General features: G+C 44.2%; 1 protein-coding gene across 3 annotated transcripts in view; it reads right to left on the reverse strand.

The window, feature by feature from the left end:
• Positions 1 to 1,046: 1,046 nt before the first annotated feature.
• The window catches only part of LOC113574661 (protein FAM126B), a 40,380-nt gene continuing 20,986 nt past the window's right edge, over positions 1,047 to 20,440 (reverse strand). For 2 of the 3 annotated variants that reach the window (XM_027005741.2, XM_027005739.2), the window contains exons 3-13: positions 20,372 to 20,423; positions 19,436 to 19,537; positions 16,883 to 17,062; positions 14,834 to 14,914; positions 12,902 to 13,017; positions 11,267 to 11,362; positions 10,363 to 10,479; positions 8,881 to 8,968; positions 8,442 to 8,598; positions 7,511 to 7,636; positions 1,047 to 5,282 (exon numbers count right to left, since the gene is read on the reverse strand). In XM_027005741.2, the coding sequence (XP_026861542.2) occupies positions 4,678 to 5,282; positions 7,511 to 7,636; positions 8,442 to 8,598; positions 8,881 to 8,968; positions 10,363 to 10,479; positions 11,267 to 11,362; positions 12,902 to 13,017; positions 14,834 to 14,914; positions 16,883 to 17,062; positions 19,436 to 19,537; positions 20,372 to 20,422 (1,719 nt within the window). In that variant the 5' untranslated portion in view covers position 20,423 and the 3' untranslated portion in view covers positions 1,047 to 4,677. The remainder of the gene's footprint in view (positions 5,283 to 7,510; positions 7,637 to 8,441; positions 8,599 to 8,880; positions 8,969 to 10,362; positions 10,480 to 11,266; positions 11,363 to 12,901; positions 13,018 to 14,833; positions 14,915 to 16,882; positions 17,063 to 19,435; positions 19,538 to 20,371; positions 20,424 to 20,440) is intronic. The other variant, XM_027005742.2, reaches the window with a different exon arrangement.

Genomic DNA, 20,440 nt, shown 5'->3' on the forward strand with positions numbered 1-20,440 from the left:
TCCACAGATTAGTAACCACACCCTAACAATTTCATACCCTTGGCTTTAATATTTCATATACTCCAAAGACTTTGACTAGCTGGATTAGGTTTGGTAGGATAACAATGAGACTAAATGCCACTTGGGCAAGGGTCTCCCAGATCTCCAAAATCGGTTTGAGGTGCAACTTTAAATGTTGAGGGAGTGGTGTTAAATGTTAATTAAAAATGACCTTACAAGGCTTTTACTAATTTCTCTCATTATAGCATCAGATGCTGTGCAAGGACGGAGCCTGATGACACCCAACACACATTTTACACCAATGCCATTTTTGCAATTTTAGAGAGTTGGCTCTCCCAGTAATGCTAGTGATTAATAAAAGCACCTGAAGGCCTGATCTCATTTGCTTAACAGGCTTCAACTGGTACATCATTATTTTAGCTGCATTCTAAAATGATCCTCATTTTTAGAATGTAGTAGTAGTCATCATTCAAAAACTCATCAATATTCAAATATACTAGACCCTGATTTCCATAGTTAAGCTATTGATCTGTCATAACTCACGATTTTAAAAAGGGGCTGCTCATTTTCAAAGTCAGCTAACATATTAAAACACAATCAAACAAACATGATCAAAAGTACTCAGTTCAGCTTATAAATGATTAAAGCAAGCCTGCATGTGTCAAGGGGTTTACCACTGTTGAGGTTGTGACAGATTCAATGTTCACGGACAAAAGTCAATTTGTGACTTGAGTGAGTGTGAATAATAAAAAAAAAAAAGTAAATAAAAAAGAAAGGAAAACAAAAAATGAGAGACAAAGAACAGTTATTTTTAAGAGTTATTGATGGATTAAAAGAGAATGAAGAGAGGCAACTGCTGAGGCTCACCTGCTCCAGAATGAGATCACATTGAATACAACAGGGGAGTAAAACCCCAGTCCTGGAAACGCTCATTCCTGTTGTACATTCCAGAAAATGGGCATCAGAAAGGAGTTACGCTATGAATACGAACACCAAGTCGGTAATACATTTCCACATGACTGAGTGAATGAAATCACAAGCACAAATCTGTTACAGCACAAGATTTATTCACCAATATACAGATTCATTTCTTGCTGCATGGCAGACTGATATCTTCTCACTTTCACTCTTTTTTTTTACAGTTTTATTTACAAGGGTTTAAAATAATCTTTTCATTTACAACATCAAATGGTACAGTATTTTGCTTCTGAAATTGCTTTGTTACAGCTCAGTTTATCATCAGTTTTCAGTCTAAATCCTTTCGTACACCTTTCCCATTCATTACCTAAGCTTGCATAACAGTATGCTGATGCGTTAGGGGTACTGAAGACCTCAAGCACATTTCATATTAAGAGTCCCACAGCTTTGAAAAGGTCCATCAGTCACCACACTCTATGGTGAGGTTTTATACCCACTCACTCACACACACACACGTACGTTATCTCTTATCCTAACTCTCATTTGAATCATTCACTAAAAAGTGTCCCGAATGCAATTCCTCGCTAAAAGACCTGAGGAGGAACCAAGACCATCACACCAGCAGCCCGAGACCAGCGACCCACAAGCCCAGCAGCGATCAGTTTGAATCCACAAAATACAGGGGGTGGGTGTGTGTGGGGGGATAGATGACAAAGACAAAGAAAAACATTTCCTCTGTCAAAGATTGCATAGAGTTCGTTTTTGTGGAAATCAGGGAAATTAGTAATTGCTGTGTTTGGTGGAAGAAAAAGGTTGGAGAAAGTTCCTCTGTTTACACTTTGAGACCTAGGTGTCTAGGTAGAGGATATTTGGCTTATTTGGGAAAATTAACTGTGCGAGTTCCATTGCAGTCATTGCTAAGCAGGAAGCAGTGAGACATGGCATTCTGCACATGCACCTGTTTTCAGACAGACACGTGATACCAAAGACAAAAGACTCGATAAAGTGCATCGGACGGAAGCAAGAGCTAAACACATGCAACGTGATCAAAATAGAATAGACAGGCAAGATATTCACCTCTCTGTGGCTGCTGCTTGTCATAAGAGAGATAAGGAGCAGTGACCCACACGGTGCGCTTCCAGATTTCAGCCAGCAGTGGGCGGTGTTGCATCATGCAACATTTGAGGAGATGGCATTTAATTAGACCACTGTGTTAATTAGTTAGGTTGGAGCCACAACGTATAGCAGGAAGTGCACGGACCAGGCGATTGCCGTTTCAACAAAAGAACAGGTGAGAGCAGCGATTGGAAGTAGACATCGCAGCTCAGTGCATCTGAATACACTGATGTCCTGCACTTGAACTGCTCATAAGACTATGTCTACATGAAACTCCCTCTACCACACTCTGTGATGTGCTGCTTTAGGAAAACACTTTACTGTAATAACCTACAGAGCCAAAAGAGTGACAGCTAAACCCTGTGGCTGGGAGATGGCTTCAGCCTCTCATGTAGCAAAGCAAAATCTACAGGGACAAAATACCCACATACAACATTTATAACACACAGACAAACAATTCACACAAACCGTCGACAGCTTCACAGCAGATAGTTACAGCAGAAAAAGTTCTCAGCAGAAGAGAATTCTTGAAGAAAATGAATAAATAAAAATAATAATGAGGTGTTGGTGACTGTTGTTGGAGAAAACAGACACCATGATCAAGAACAATACTTTCTTGAAGCTTTGATTTAAGACAGAGTGAAAGAGTAGGAGCTGCTCTCAGAATTCCAACACATTAGACAGGAGGGGAGACGAGAAGTATCATGAAGAGATCACAGATTCAGTCTACACTAAACTGTATGATGAAAGGCATATACCAACACTGAAACTGGTCATCTTTGGACTGCCAGCTTAGTTCTAAAATCACTCCTGATGTAGAATTCGACTTTGCTCATGAAAAATCACCCTTTATTATCCCAGGGTGGAGTGAGAAGCAAGAGAAAGATGGCACTTTTAAAATGGTCTACTAAGAGTCCACAGAGTCTAGCAAGGTTGGAAGCCCTAAACATGTGAACTATTCAAAGTGAGCTCTGCAAAGACTTTTCTTTAAAACATACAATTAAACCTTGAATGAAATGCCACTGGACAAAAAAAACAAAACATTGTTTTCTAATGCCAGTGATTTGTATGTGGGCATTTGACAGTAGCATTATAGAGCACAAGGCCAGTGTTTGAATGGCTGATTGAAAACACACGAGGTAGAACAAATGAAAACATGGATCCTTCTTTGATTGCTTCTCACTATATGCACATTCTTCCCATGAACAGCTCAGCACTAAGACACACACACGTGCACACACACGCACACATACACACTCTCCTGATGGCATTGACTTTAACAGCAGATAACAGCATTTCTGTGCATGTTTAGCTACAGATAGCTGATTCCAGTATGTTGGAATCATGCTCTTGAAGAGTCCCCACAAGACTCTTGAGAACACCAGTCATAAGGAGTGCTCGCCTGCTCAAGGAGTAGTCAATGTCTGAGGCTTCCTCAGTATTGCTTCTCTTTGCAGCTTTCACCAACTCACGGTCACATCCTCAACAGATGCACGCTGGCACCATCTTCAGATTTCTTGGCCTCCTTGTTCTGAACATCGATCTCAGACAAAGAACACTAAAATGACTAGAAATCAAAAATTCCACATTTTTGATTAAAGAAAACATTGTCAATTAAAAACAAATTGTAGAGCTCAAACTGTATACTCACAAATGGTATAAATTATTCAAAACAAAGTCAAGGTTGAGAATTACACTAAAAACTAAACTTAAGTGTTTTCCATCTTCAGTGTCCTGAATGTTTATAGTTTCGAAATATTTGATTATTATTATTATTATTATTATTATTATTATTATTAAAAACAGCCCAACCTTGGGACAGAAAGATGAAAATGACTAAATATCCAAAGGCCTTCCATTCCAAAGGGAACAAAAAACATTTACAGATTATAATAAAGAAAAACTTGACAGAGATTGCACATGACCCGATTATTCAGCAGGAGCACATACCGAGACACTGCAGTGATTGTTTAGATGAACAACTGAAGTCTTATTGCTTAATTCTTACAAAATATAGACTATGTGAATAAACTAATCTCTGAAGTTCCAAAACAATGTGCCTGGACTCCACTGGCTAGAGACAGCCATGCTGTTCAGTACACATATTACTGGAGGCAACTGGTCAGCCAGCCTGGCTACCATCACCACTGCAAATAAAAAGCCTGTTAAAACACGCAATACTGTTGTTATTCTGTGACTCATGGCTAAAAATCTGTAAATTTGAATCAAGGGGTACTCGTCTTTATTTATTCCAAAGAAGAGGTGGTATTAAAAGCTAATAGTTCAGCTTTTGGGTTTTTTTTTTTACACCGTCAGTTAACTAGCATGTTTTTGCTAAGCAGGTGTTAAGCATTCTCAGTGAATGCGTAAGGCAGTATTGTCGTCATGAGTCCGCAGCCAAAGGTTTATTTCAAACATGCATTCAGCTCTGGATGAATGGATGAATTTAGCTACATAGTGGAGACTCTGACTCCTGACCAGTGGAAACCTGGCACCACAAAAAGAAAGGTGGTATGTTGGTGTGTAACACACAGAGAGAGAGAGCGAGAGAGAGCGGGGGAAAGTTACAGAGGACGGGAAAGAAAGAGAGAGAAGCCATGGAGCATAGCTCTGGGTGGAAGGACTAGAGGGAGTGAATGGACGCTACACCTGTGATATGATCTGCATGTTGAAGCTGGGGGAGCGGGACTGCTTAGTGAGAGGGGCTCCAGCAGACAGCAGCTGCTTGCCCTCCTCGGGCCGCACCAGGTGCTCCTCCTTCAGGCTGAGGCTGGAGTGGCGGTGGGCCCCGCTACCGGAGCCCAGGCCTTCAGCCAGGGCAGACCCTGCCTTCAGGTCCAGAGCCCCAGTTCCTGCTCCCACGCTGGACGAGACACTGGCAGTCCGGGTCAGCGTGGGCCCCAGGGGCAAGCCTCCGTGCTTCCCAAGTGGACTCAGCTGGATGGTGTCCAGTGTGATGGCAGGCGTGGGGGACTGAGCCCTCAGCTGTTGCGTTTTCCTAGGGGCTGGCTGCGCCTCAACGGCTTGCTCCTTGTGCCTGTCTGCCAGGCCTTCGCGCTCCTTCTCGCGGGAGGCCCGGCTCGCGCTGCTCTTCCTGGAGCTCTTCTGGCTGCTGGCGCGGCTGCCTCCGATAGCCCCAGGCCCGCTGCCCGCGCTGGGTTGGCTGCTGCTGGAAGCACCAGAGGAGAAGCCTTCGTCGGGGTCATTCAAGTTGAAGGACTCCTCACCTCCACTCATCCCATCTGCATCTGTGTGTGTGTGTTTATGTGCATGTCAGTGAGTGAGTGAGCGAGAGAGAGAGAAATAACGAGAAGTCAATACAAAAACAAAACAAAAACACCCAGATATTTTTAATCTTGGAAATGTCACAAGATGATAGTAAGAAAGTGTAGTACAGGGCTGTCCATGCAAACACCCTCTGGTTGACTCATGCATGATGTACAAGTTGGATTTACCAATTTAGTGTTTAAAAAAATAATAATAAAATTCTCATAATATATAATGCATCACTATCTTTCAAATCCACTACCTACCAACACAATTCAATTTAAACCAAGTCAGAGAAAATATGTCTCTCAGCAGACAAAGTGTGTCCCGCAGCTTGGTGCTAAATGAGAGTGGAGTTAAAAATAGACCAGTTCCTCTCCCAGCACATCAGCCGTGGTGTTCAGGGTGTGCTTCTGCTCTTCCGTCAGCTGTTCAGCCTGAAGTTCTATTACCATTACAGCTGCTCCACTGGGAATAACCTTGACATTCAGTCTACATGAAAAGCCAATCGTACACACACGCAGGCAGTTCTTCCAATCACGTATGATCATGATTCCATAGCTGCAGGCCATTCCTCAGGATGCACAAAGCATTTTATCCTGATCTGATTGTAGCTTTTTTTAGCTGTGAAGAGTTAAATGTGGAAATGGGTAACTAACAATGAAAAAACAAATTACTCTGAACATAAAACTAAATAAAAAAAACCACAATGTTCACACTAACACACACGGGACAGAAATGACTGAAGGTTCCCACTGGGGTTCGGGCACACACACAAAAAAAACAGCACGGACACAGTGACAACAGGACAGGGAACGCAGCATTCAACACAGGGAGAGAGAGAAAAATGTCATGCACAACCGCGCAGGCAAGACCGTGAAAAGTCCCAGAAGGACACAAAGTAAGAAGCAAATAAGAAAAAAAACGATGCCATGCAAATGTTGAGACCACCAGCACACATGCTCTCCTGTCACTCTCCCACCTTGGATATGAGGGTCCTGTCAATCAACTGCTGTCTGGATTAAGCCTATAGAACATTTAAATCAATCACTTAAATAAGTCAATTTTAAGGCATCTCACCATACTTTGTAACTACACTGGTAGTCCACTGGGGACAGACTCAGGATATGAACAGAAGGAAGGCTGAAAGGAGTCCCAGCCATCAAACACAGAAAACAAGCTGTCTACAGGTGTCCAAAGCAGGGACCAAGAGTGTTTTCTAGCCAATCCAGAGAGTGCCTGGATCCTAGGCTACGGGGCAGGAGCTGCCGGAGCTGAACACAGAAGGCAGCGCTGGCACGGCAGCCTCTCGAGGTCTGATCGCCTGCTGGCACGATCGGAAGCTCACGTCTGCAGGACGAAAGACTCTTCTTCGCTAACTAGGCTCGCTCCCGCATGCTCTCAAAACCAGAGTCAGGCCCCTGTCCTCTCATTAGGTATACCACTGGGTCCAGTTTAGGCTGAATTTAATTTGATCCGTATACATCTCAGCCAGCAACCAGAATAATTCAAATGGTTTCCCTATCCTTAAAGGGATGTCTTGTCCACAAATATTTCTAACATTGCTGATACTTAGACATGCTCTTTAGAGCACTAGAGGCCATGGAAGCGTTGTCCATGTTTTTCATATTTACAGAGAAAATGTACAGAGGAAAAAAAAAATCTCTCAAAACAGCTTTCCAATAGCTTTCAGGAGGAGGAAATTAATGTCGATCCAGGAATGGGCAAGCAGTTCCAGAAAAGAGATGGGCTTTGAGCCTCCAGACCTGTGAAGCCAGGACCACTAAACTCTGCTAAGCGGAAAAGCAATGCAGATCTCATTGCTGCTCTTAGTGACAGGTAAAAGTGCACCTTATTTATGCGTCACCTACCTTATTAAGCATGCTTAGTCAGTGACCAATGGGCAGAACCCAACATAGAGTGACAAGATGCAAAGGTCAAAAGGTGATCCAATAATGGTGGGGTTTCATGCACATGTACATGTACCTATCCACACCTCACCCAACCCAGCATAAAAGAATTAATGTAATTAGCACTGGTCCAGGATGAGTAAGGCTATAGGAAAGGCACAGTGGCATTTGCTAATGTTTAGTTCTGGATAAGCAACTAGCAGAACTTGGGTACTCAAAAAGCGCAAATGTTATTGGAGCGAATTTGAAATGAGGCTCCTTTTCCGTGCACTACCTCTGCCCCTGACGCAAGCGCCTACCCTCGTGTGTGACTGTGAGTATGCCCCTCCCTTCTCGTACAGGACTGGCTGCCAGGTCCTTGGGGGAGTAGCGACTGGAATGCACGGTGAGGTTGAACTCGCCTTCAGTTGAGAAGTCAAAACACTCTGTGATTCAACAGGTGGGAAATGTGCTGCTTAGTGTCAGTACTGTTCCTTTCCATCACAAAACACTTGACAATGGGTCATTTGCAGCAGCAGACAGATTCAGTCACACCACGAAGATTCAAACAACAAAAGAAAAAAAAAAAGACAACAACACTACAAGAACACTAAAATGCAACTTTCATGTTATGAAAAAAAGGACATGAAACATACTATTTTGCACAGATGATGAGGTTAGAGTTTAACAATCAGTCAAAAGAGGGGAAGAAGAGAACCTCTCAGAGTGGGAGATGTGCAAACTCTACTTCCTCTACCGAGAGCAAATGGGAAACTTGATGTTTTGTTGTATGGAATAGTACGAATTCCCAGTGCTCAGTCCTGGGGATGTGATTGAACTGATTATTGCATGTAAGGGGCCTGACTGACTGCCTGATGTAAAAACTCAACTGAAACCCAGTTGAAGAGTTCGCAAAAACACAGGTTTGTATTCTAGTGTGAGTAGGATTTAACAGTGAAAAATAAAGCCCAGTGGCATGAACCAGAGTACCACACGCTTCCGAGGGGGTCCTTGCAGATGTTGAGTCCTAATGAGAATGGCTCAGTTAATACGATCATTTTAAATACTAATGGGCAAATCAACATGGGCAAAGGTTGATTCAAATTTGCTCACTAATTTAACTAATTAGCTAATTAATTTATAATAGCTTGCTAGCAGAATCAGCTGAACAAAACCTGACTAACAGAAACAATCAACCTGAGTACAAACCACAGGGGACGCTGTTCCCAGCTCAGGCATTGGCTGCCTTACCTGCCCTTTTCCAGCGGAGCCTGCGGATAGACGCTGCGGTGATGGCTGAGCGAGAGATTCTGCTCACAGTGGGCGTGATCTCCACCTGCAGGACCTTCCGTCCACGAGAGCCCTCCGGAGCACTATCTGGCAAGGAGCTCTTCATTGCATTCCCCAACTGAGGAAGAAGAGCGAGGGGACAATTCACCATGTAGGCTGGTTGAAACAACCAATGGCAAACCGCAGTTTTCATATGTTTGGTTGCAGTACACCTGATGTAAATGAATGATGTAAACTGCCCCAACATTATTTATTTTGGGAAACTCTAAATTGCAGAGATAAATATGAAAAGACGTGTGCATTAGTTTTGGCTTAAAAAAGTCTGCACCACATGCTGTGCTTTTTGCATCCTCATGGAGAGAAGCTACAGGAATCTATGTGCAGTAGTAGCAGCTCTCACCAACAGTGGCTCCGAGTAGAGCTCCAGTCGTGCTCTGTACAAGATATCATCCAGCGCCTCCCTCCCCAGATCCCACTCCCCATTATAACTGGAACAAACACACAGAGTCAAGTAATGAGTTACCCACAGACCTGCAATGTAACGTCTTAGTACAAGTAGTGTTTATTTGTATACAAGCTGAATAAGTGAGCAAAGCAGTACAGGTGTTTGCACTACAATCAGTCCATTTTAATTCAAGCCACTTGTGCAAAAGTCACAAACAAAATCTTTTAGAAATTAACACATGCTAAGTCCACTTGCAGAAACATATTTTCTTTCACTCTGTGATTTAAAGTCTGTTGCCTTAGTGACACTTAGTGCCTTAGGTCTGTGTTCCGGTGGGGATTAAAGACCAGCAGCAGCCCTATTGGAAAGCTAAAACATACTAAGTATGCCTTCATCTGCAGTGACGATGCAGCCCAGACGCCTGCCGTGTGACAATCGGAGGATTTCCCTTCACCGACAGACGAGAGGAACTGGAAGGATCTGAATGTCTCCCTTTGAACTGAGGTTTGTGCTGCACTCTGACACAGGAGGCAGTGCGGTACACGGCAGTGGTCTTCTTGTCTCATTCATCATCACTATAGCAAAACACTCTCTCCTCATGATGATGGGCACCAGAAGCTCCTTCGAGTCCAGGCTAGCTCTCTCCCTCCCGCTCCAGAAAAGGAAAAGATATAGCCCCTGCAGAAGAGCTTTTAAACTCCAGGCCTGGAGGGCCAACGGGGCACACCTTAAAGCTTCACGTACCGTTGTGCGCTCCAAAATGGGGTTATTCACACTCTCTCATCAATGCCTTACAGTGGGAAACGTATCTCCTGACCATCACGGAGGCTTTCAGTGAGTATTGACCTGCTCATTCGCTCTCAATGTCTTAACCTCTTATCAGTCCATTGTTTGGAGCAGAGTCTCCACTGTCATCTCCAACACATTTAGCAGTGACCGCCTACAGGGGCAATGAAACTGGCTGCTCTCCAGAGTCTGACTAATGGAATAAAGGCAGTGCTAACTGGGGTCTCTCAATAGTGTGTGTGTCCTATGGGACTAAGAATGTGGGAATGAAACTGGAAACATGCTTCACTGTATCGACTCTACATGTAACTTGTGCTTCTTGTATGTTTAACTTGCCCATTTCCTCCACCCATTCAAGTTCAACTGGTCAGCGAGTCAATGTACTGCTGCTATGGTAAGTTGATTTATCAATAAGAAAGCTGGCATATTCTTCTACCTGCCAGTCTTCATTGCTTAGGGGAAAAACATGCACATTCTAAAGCATCCGTTTTAATTGGATCATATTTGTTTAATTAAGCATGCTTTTGTACTCCACTGGGTCGCATACACATTCACTAATGCAGAACATTGTGTTAAAACTGAAGAGTTAAAAGGTTGAAGCATAATAGATTTGGCTAAAAGGGTGTAGTGATTTTTTAAAAACATGCTTACATGGCATGGTAGACAGAAGTGAGCATCTGGACCATGAACTCAGGGTCCAGCACGACACGGTTACACGGCTCCCTCCACAGCTTCTGCTGCTGCCGTGGAAACCCACACACACAGAGCCTGGAAAATATACAGCACTGTTGATACACACACCCGCACAAATGCATGCACTCTGACAGAACCTGAGAAAGGTACCAGCATGGTTAATGTAAAGCACCATGAATCAGCAATTTCATTAAACTTTCAACAAAAAAATGTCAAATAAATAAATAAATAGTCAAATGTCATAAGATGGTAGAATAAATTTCACCATTAGACCATTACTCAGCTACTCCAACATACAACTCTCCTTACAGTGCAACATTATTGGATTAAAAAAGTCCACATAAATTGGATGAAATGCATCAATGCCCAACTTAAAACCAACTTAAATCTTACTAACCCACTAAGGAGCAGTTTTAAATATTACCCAACAGGAAATAAGTGAGCAAGGGACAGTGAATTGAGCCCAGCTGGGATCTGTGCTGAGGAATATGGCCTTGCTGCTTATGCTACCTTAAGGCTTCTCATTTGACTGGTATTAACAGATTCTCAGCTCTTATCCAGTCTTGGCTTTCAGGCAGCGGGTTAATGCTCAGATAAGCAATGAAGAGCACTTTCGTGCTTTTGGACACAGATGATTCACCAGAGAGTACACACGTACGTGGGAGTGTGATGTGATATAGTTCCCCCAAAACTATAAAATGTCATGAGGTCAGGACTTGGCAGTATGCCAAATTATATGCCATCAGCCCCTCCCCAAAGCCTGAGTCCATTTAGCTTCAGGTGATCTTTAATCTCCTATTAGTCTGCCCAGACCCAACCCCATGACCCCCGCCCCACTCGGGACAGTGTGGGGCTTGCTTACCGTGAGCTCATCCTGCACACGGCCTGGTAGGAGGAAGGTGGCATGTACACCACCGCTGAGTTATAGCACAGCATGAGGAAAGCCAGCACCTCAAACCTGCAGACAAAGATGACAAGCATTTTAAGATTAGACCATCTGCTAAATGCTCTAAATGTAAACGTACACGTAAATGGAAGCATTCAGCTACCAGCAGCGGGGCAGAGCAGCCGCGCGTGCACGGCCCGCACGCACGCACGCACACACGCACGCACGCACAGCATTCCTGCTTTTAATTCAGCGCCCACAACCATTTATAATGGTGGAGTAACAGAGGGAAATATTGCAAGGCTTACTACAATTGCGATATGTAAAAAAATAATCGCAATGCAATATTTTGTCTATATCGTGCAGCCCTCCTCTGAAGTGCATGAGCTGCATAATGTCCATTTTACACCAGACGCAATACACCTCTACGTTAATCAGTGTAACCTTTTATACCAAGCGTGCGGCACGTCAGCACAGCGTTAAAATTCGTGGCAAGCAGAATCCATAAGCACCATACACTATGGGTACACGCGACAAACCAGCAGTTTCTAAGTAGGAGAAGTAGCTGTTACAAGATGAAGTATTCCTGCTGCGTCATGCAAGCTAGGGCCATAATAAAAACCAAATAGCTAGCTTGGGTGGTATTTTTATGCAGCAGCATTAATACAAACCTCTAAAACGGTCTAAGCTAAAGGTAACCTTTTTACTATTCATCATCATTTTAACTTTTCCAAGTAAAACTATGACACAACTCCTTAGAACAGAAGCTGTTTTTGATTAAACCATGCAGGAAAAATATAGTCACCGACACCGAGTGTCTAACATATTTTATCATCATTCCCATGGCATTAGGCAAATGTAAGCCTCATCCCCATTGCCACTGGCACTGCAGGAACAGCTTCCACTGTGTCCCTATACACGGAGATGACTGCAGCGAGTCGCGTCCGGTGTGAAACAGCAAGCGCGGCGGGGTAGCTGGGTCTTGCTCTGCTCGCTGCACAGCTTCTGGTGTCAAATGGGCTTAAGCCACCAGTGAATGTGAGCTCATACTGGATCATATATATGATGGCATACCGTCAGCCAACCGCACCTACGTTCTTCAACTGGACTCAAACAAGTTGTAAATGACCACATTCTGAAATGACAACGCGACACCTAGAACCCATCAGGGCTTTAGCGGGAGTCTTGAATTGGGGCTACATTCGCCCCAGACATTAAGCGTGTTAATTAAGATTAACAATATGAAATCATGTGACTTGAAAATATTTTACTAGAACAAAACAAAACAAAAACTAACAAAACAGAACAGAAGAAATAGAACCAAAAAAATGCAAGACGTTATGTGAGTAAGCAGACGGACAGGACCTGTGGAGAAGAGGAAGTAAGACTGAGTCTCAGCACTCGCACAGAGAGAGAGCGCGAGAGAGCGAGAGAGAGAGAGAGAGAGAGAGAGAGAGAGAGAGAGAGAGAGAGAGAGAGAGATATCAATGGGAAATATCTGAGACACAACTAGATCGATCAGTGATATTTGAGAGAAACAGACATTTACATTTCTCACATTTGGCAGATGCTCTTATCCAGGGCAGTGTTGCATACAGAAGTGTGTCTTACCTGTTCTGAGCGGTGAAGGTCTCCCTTTGAGGATGCATCCCACTGTATACCACTCTGATCAGATCATGCTGAGAGAGAGCTCCTTCTGTTAGAGCCATAGAACCAAGACTGGAGGGCTGAGGACACACACACACAAACACACACGTTTGGAGAAACCTGACTGAGTGCATGGTTTCAAAGTCTTAAAGGCATATTAATATAATGGTTTAAGAATAAATTTGTTTATTAGACAAATTAAAAAAAGTGTTGATAACATATACATGAGCAGATTTCCTAAACATAATAATTCAACAAATAAAAATGTAATTCATTTTTAAATGCCCCCTCAGCAACTAGTTTTCATTCAGACCTTCAGTGCCTCACCCTACAAGTGCTTGTGAGAATTTTTTCAAGCCTGATGGAAAAGCATCATAGGTGGCTGCCTCATGAAGCTGGTTAAGAGAAACAGCATATATACCAACAGCATGCAGTACCGCAGTCAAAGTAAAGAACAGCCACTTTGAAGAATCGTGTGTTATTTCATGGTTTTGATACTGTTGCTGTTTTTTTTTAATTTATACCTTCAATGTAGAAAATCAAGAGTAGGCATGTTGGGTGCCGTGCGTGAACAGCACTGGGAAAGCAGCAGCAGATTCACGGGCTTGCTCATTCTGCTGCCCTAGCACTAGGTACTTCTGCTACAATTGAGCTTTGCTTCGCTAAAGTTGTGTCGCCGTGGCTACAGAGCAACGGAGAGAGGCATTTGCAGTGTGAGAACACACTGTGGCCCAGTACTGCATCCACTGCATGCATGGCAGATAAGTGGTGTGTGATGTGTGGTGTGCCAATAGAGAAAAATATGCTATTGTGCGTGAAAGCATACGCGCACTTGCATGCACATATACACTTCCCCATGAAGTAACCTTCTCTGAGAGTGAATAGTGAAGGCTCTCATGCTTGTAATTACTTTTGATAAATTAGTTATGCGTCCAGCTGCCTGTAGACAAAGTGCAAAACCAAGTGCCTCCACTAGGCCGTCATGCAACAGCATGCTGCCACTGAGCAAGACTGCCTGAGCTTGAGACAGAGCTAAAGTTACATTACATATATTATCTGTGCAGTGGGGTTTTGGCTTCCAGAGTCTCTCACAAATGAAATGAAGAGCACTAAGGGAAACTTGTTGGAAAAACAATGGGATGTGAGCTAGACAAACGGAGACAGAGAGAAAGAGAGGCAATGAATGAATGGAGAAATGAATAGTAAGATATAAATAGACCAAAGGGAATTCTGATGAATATGACACCACTACCTCAAAAAAAACCTCCTCAGCCCTGGCTCTAGTAAAGCTCCAATAACTGCCCAAGATTATAAAACTTAAAAACTCTTTCCCTCTGATTCTGCCATTCAGCACATGCATTAACATTAAGCTCACAGCAAATCAGTCAATCCAAGAAAAACCGGAAAACAGACAGCACATTTCGGAAAACCCCTCAGCAAGCACTGAGTCTGCGCTCTGAGGCAGCGAAAGCTGGGGCAACAGCATGCGGAGTCATGCTTAGCAGTACAGGATGTGGTGTGGGCGGACACCACCTTACACCGCCTCTGTCCGCCAAAAGGGCGGCAGTCTCACAAGCCCCCCTCCCGGGTATGGTGAGAACACCCAATGTCCAACAGCCTCCACACCTGTAATGGGGTCATCACACACGCACGCACACGCACGCACACGCACACACACGCACACACACGCACACACACGCACACACGCACACACGCGCACACACACACACGCGCACACACACACACACGCGCACACACACACACACGCGCACACACACACACACGCGCACACGCACACACGCGCACACGCACACACGCGCACACGCACACACACGCACACGCACACACACGCACACACACGCACACGCACACGCACACGCACACCTGTGACCTTACCTCATGATACACAGATGGCTTGGACAGTGAGGGAACGGTGAACGACAGCATCTTACTGTTTCCCTCTTTGTCCACAATCTCCTGCAACATAAAAGGCATTCCATGAAAGAAACACCGGTGTGGGCCCACACCAACCTTATAGAGACTAGCTGAACAGTGTCATTTTAATTTTTATGTAACAGTGAAAGCCCACTCATTTTTGTTAGAAATACACATAGGACAGTTTATTAGGAACTATCGTAGCAGACCATTCTCAACCCAGCAGTTTCTGGAGTTTGGCCTCATATCAGTGTGTCTGCTGGGTTCCAAATGTCACCCAAAATGATCCAGTCAACAGAGGGACCATGGTCAGAAGCCATGAAAAAGAAGGCCAGCAGAAATAATGCACTAATGCAACAGATAAGCTGTAGTGTCCAACCATAGATGGACAAGCTGTTTCTAATCAGCGTTTCTAACACAGTGGGTAGTGAAGATATGTGTATTTAAATTATATCACTCATGTGTGTATATAATTTCAACTTCTTTCGTGCATTAGTGTGTACATGTAATTACACATGGGTTTGCAGGTAGAGAGGAGCGTGGGTGTGTGTGTGTCTCTAGGACGACCACTGTTCCAATCCTCTCCACATGCTCCATGTCCTTATTGAGCTACCACATGCTGCCCCGTGGTGCATGTGTTGGCCTGCTAGCAATAACTCCACTAACTCCTGCAGCGAGTATGAAAGCGCGCTGTACTCTGTGGAGCTTGCGTGGCCACCGCTCGCAGCGCTAACTTCCCCGCCACAGGACGCTCGGTCTCAGCCTGCTGCTGCTCCACTGGTGCACTCAGCGAGATCCCATCACATAAGAGCACTGGCTGCATCTGGGACACCTGCAGGCCTGTCCAGCATAGGCTCAACACTGCGAACATTCGCTACAAGCAAATGCCACGATTCCCCACCTGGTCCTTGGGACCTACCACATGGTCCACATTTTATGGAGCCATTAAGAATACTGAAAGCTTGGTACAAATATACTGGGTGTTGTGTTAGAGCATTAACGGCCATGCAGTGGGTCAGAAGGACTGGGGTGAGCAACTTAAGATTAAGATGCAGTTTATTGTCATTTCTCAGTACAAACCAATGAAATGCAGTCTTCACATGTGCCAGCCTCTTTGGAAGCTGGGGTCAGAGCGCAGGGTCAGCCACTTACAGAACCCCTGGAGGTGAGAGGGTTAAGGGCCTTCCTAAAGGCCCAACAGTGGCTGCAAGGTAGACAACCTTCCAACTGATAACCCAAAGTCCTACCCACGACATTACCACCACCCCAACTGTAACCTGAGTGAGGTGTGTTAGGCTATTGATCAGCCTACACCCTGCAGCTAGGCAATTCTACATAATACTATGGAATAATTAGTGACTATTAATAGGATTAGTGGGGCAGTGGTGGCTTGGTGGTTAAGGTGCTGGACATGTGTTTGGAAGGTTGCTGGTTCGAGCCCCGCCACAGCCGAGTTGCCGCTGTTGGGCCCTTGAGCAAGGCCCTTAGCCCTCAATTGCTCCTGTCTAGGTTTGGGCTGCCTGGCAGTATCCTGGCGTTCATGGCATGGCATGGCAGTCGGCGGTCGTATTCTGTACCGCTGTTCTACTGCATATGATGAATAGGATTAGTGCTAGGATGTAATGCAAAAACTTGAGGCATAGTCATTGAGACAATAGATAGCTACGTAAAGAAATGAATGGTTTAACTTTACAAACAGCCCACATTAAACACATTTGTTTATCCACTCATACAGCCAGTCCTCACAATTGCATTCATTCCTTCAACTCTACAAGCAACCATCAGTCCCTCCCTGTTCCTCACTTCCTATATTAACAATGGATCAAACCAGAAAACATTTATTCGTTCATCCATCCATTTATCCAGATTCCTTTTAAATTGTCATGACTATGTTCATGTCCATATTCATATGGACCAAAAACCTGTCACCGTTATTTATGAGAAAAGGGTTTTATAACCAAGGGTGCTCATTACAGTCTTTCTTCCACCAATCAAATGCTTCCTACCCACCAGGTTGTAGATGCCCAACAGCAGTGCTTCGATGCAGCCATTGCTCTGGCGGTCCCTGCTGGCCATAAGGCGCAAATACACCCATACTAGCTCTGGCAGGAACTGCAGGGTGAATCTGCGCAGGCGGTCCTCTGAGTTTCGGTAAAGCTCGAACAGCTGATTGCAAACCGGCTCCAACAGCTGCAAGAAAGCACACAGGACACCAGCATTATCTTAGTTATACTTAGCAACACAGTCAAGGATTGGTCAACGTCTGCATTGCCAAGCAATCACAAGGCATTACAACACAGGCAGCAGTGTACAAGGCCGGCTTTATTGACGCCCAATAGAGCTAATAAAGAAAGCAATTATAAGCTCAGCAAACTGTCTTACGGAGTCCCAGTTGCTCCTCGGTCACAGCTTAAGGTGGTATTCTCGCTAGTTACGCGTGGAATATTAATGGTACAGTGCGCCTCCGACTGTGCCTGGAGGGTGGTGGTGATGCATTGCTACCGAGGACGAGGAGGAGACGGAAGGGGCATTGGAAGAAGAGCGCGTGCAAAGGCGTCGTTGGCCAACATTCCCACTGTCCCTGTCTGATCTGATACACCCACGCTGTCATCTGTTCCAACCGGCGATGCTCTCAGTATCACACACAAACGCACAACTCTCGCTCTGAGACGTGGCAGTATATTCTACCTTACACTTGGTTACCTAAATGCAAAATGTCAACATTATCAGTGATCAAAATATAACATGGAGAAATACTATATTATACATATATGTGTATGTACCATATTTTGGGCATCAGTGATCATGCTGCCATCAATTCCATAACTAGCATACAGATCTGCTATTCTATCCAAATACTCTCCCTGCCTGCCCTGAGTTCTGTTCTGGTGCCTGTATTCACTGCTCAGCCTTACCATATGCATTTCTGTCTATTCCGATAGAGCAAGTTGGTGGAAGAGAGAATGGAATACATTTGCCACTAGACTGCCCAAAATTAATGAGACTCATTAAAAATGTAAATTAAACATGTAAATAAATAGTCCATTGTATTTTTGTTATGACTCAAACTTTTTTTTTTTTTAATGTTTCATTTGGGAAGGGAAAACATCTGTTGGCAAATCGGCACCAACAGCTGAAAGAAAGAACACAGGAAACCTTTTGTGGAGGTTTTGTTAACATAAAGCACCAATGTACTAATGCTTCCAGCTCATTTGGTGGCACTTCATGATTCACAGTGTCTTCTTTGGCACAAAGTTGAGGTTTGGCCTTAAATAATAATTTGACAACTGGCTTTTCGCAAACTGGTGTCAAGAGCACATACTAGAAAAGTTTTTTTAAACACCTTGAAAGTATAAATACTGACGATTTGCTGAAGTCACAATATGACAGAAAATGAGCAGAGCACATCACTGTTCCAAACATTCCGGCAGTTGTTCTTTAAGTTTTCCATTTTCTTGCAAAGAAAAATGGCTGAATCTCAGATTGTCTGCAATGTGGGGTTATTGCAAACCTGAATAGAAAATATGCTCTATTAAACCCATGCTTTAAAAAAAAAAAAAAGTTTTCACCAAACCTTTGGCATTGAGTGTTTACTATACTTTTACAAACCTGTAAAATTACAGTCAAGCCAACTGAGCTTTTTAAAATGAAGAGGGAGCAAGAGACAGAATGAGTGAATATGAATGTTGGAGAGAGTGAGCAGGAAGAGAAAGGGAGAGTTAAGGGAGGATGAGGGAGGGAGTGATGCATGTAGAAGGAGGAAGAGCAATAAAAAGAAGAACTGCCTCATTCACAGGCCTCTAATGGGACACAGTTTCCCAGACTAATCATACTGAAAGTACGAGGGTGAAGAGATAACTAAAGGGGAAACTAGATTCCAGCCAGCCTCAGAGAGCTGTTCTGAGCCAGAGCACCCATTTAACCATCCTAAGTGATGGTCTCCGTCACAGAACCCATCTAGACTATGGTCTCTCCCCTTCCCATTCATTCTAAGCCACTCAACTGAAACCAAACTCAAAATATTCACTGATATATTTTAAAGCACTTTAAGCTGAATCTCTCTCCTGAACTGCTGAACCTGACTCCAACAAACCGTTACTGGTGTGCAGCCTGTACGGCAGTGTGTGTGTGTGTGTGTGTGTGTGTGTGTGTGTGTGTGTGTGTGTGTGAGCAAAGGATTCTGACACTCCCCACTGTTCCAGTGTTCGCTAGGTGGCAGGCTACACTAAACCCAGCGATGACACCAACACATATAAAAACACCACCCACACTGCTGGGCACAAAAAACTCAAACCAATGTCAACTACTATGACTGTCATTGTTGTGCTGAAGTATGACCCACCATCTAAATAACACCCACAGTGCTCCTGTGGTCGGAACGGACCCAGATGGGGAGTGTGCAAAATGTACACACATAAAATACAGCTAAAAGCTAAATAAAGAGGCCAGTAAGGAGGCCATTTCTCTGGAAACTGGGTGGGGAGGTTTTCTGAGCACATCGTGGTTATTTTCAGTGGCTGTAAATGCATAAGGAGGAAAGGAAATGGCACCACCCAGCCTCACCTCACTGTTCGGGTCCTGGATGATTCTGTAGAGGGCTGGTACCAAGCTTTTCTTCTGAGAGAGTGTGCTTGCATAGCTGGATAACTGAGAGGCAGGTAGAGTCTGAGAGAGAGAGGGAGAGAGAGAGAGAGAGAACAAGAACAAAAACAAATAAGGATGCTGAAAATATGGCCAGCACTCTCCAAGTAAGCTCTATCATATGCAAACTGTACCTGTTGGTAAGCTGTATAAAACAATCATTTCTGTTCCAACTGTCACTGGTTTATTTTTAAGTCTTTGTGAAGTTGTTTCAGGCTCTCGAAAGACTGCGGTTAGGTCTGTGCCATTTTGACTGGAACAGATGACCACGAGGTTCTCGGCTACCCCAGGCATTTCACTCCATCACTTACAACCACACAGAGTCTTATTGTGCTTAAGGTGAGTGATGTCCTAGACTCTGGTCTGCGTGCACCTATCTGCTTTTGTTTGTGTGTGTGTGTGTGTGTGTGTGTGTGTGTGTGTGTGTGTGTGTGTGTGTGTGTGTGTGTACGCTTCAGGAAGGCATTTTTTCTGGTTCCATTCACCCCACAAGGAGTCTGAGTCACTATGACGTGTATGCACACTCACATACGCATGTAGAGAACAGGATTTGAACGCTCACTTTACGTAGAGCCGAGTTTGTGAAACATGAGTAATGCTGCAAATAATTAGTCAAAGCCACCGCCACTATATAGAGTATACATTACTCATCATTACACAAATGTCACAGTGGAAGCTGAAGGAAATACACGTGAACCATTCTATAGTAACCACTACTATATATAAACTGTACATTTGACTGGCTCATTTGTGAAAAGGGGATTCTGATGAGAAAAGCTGGCCCAGTAAGCGGGAGAACTGGAGAGACAAGCTGAAGGGAATGATGGGAAGACAGCAGCAGGAGAGCATGCAACTCACCTTGAATTCTGAGAGCCATTCCTCCACTACCCCTCTCCCCTCCCCCAACATCCTACAAAGAGAGAGAGA

The sequence above is a fragment of the Electrophorus electricus genome, chromosome 2 (assembly GCF_013358815.1).
Source record: "Electrophorus electricus isolate fEleEle1 chromosome 2, fEleEle1.pri, whole genome shotgun sequence".
Taxonomy (NCBI): Eukaryota; Metazoa; Chordata; class Actinopteri; order Gymnotiformes; family Gymnotidae; genus Electrophorus; species Electrophorus electricus.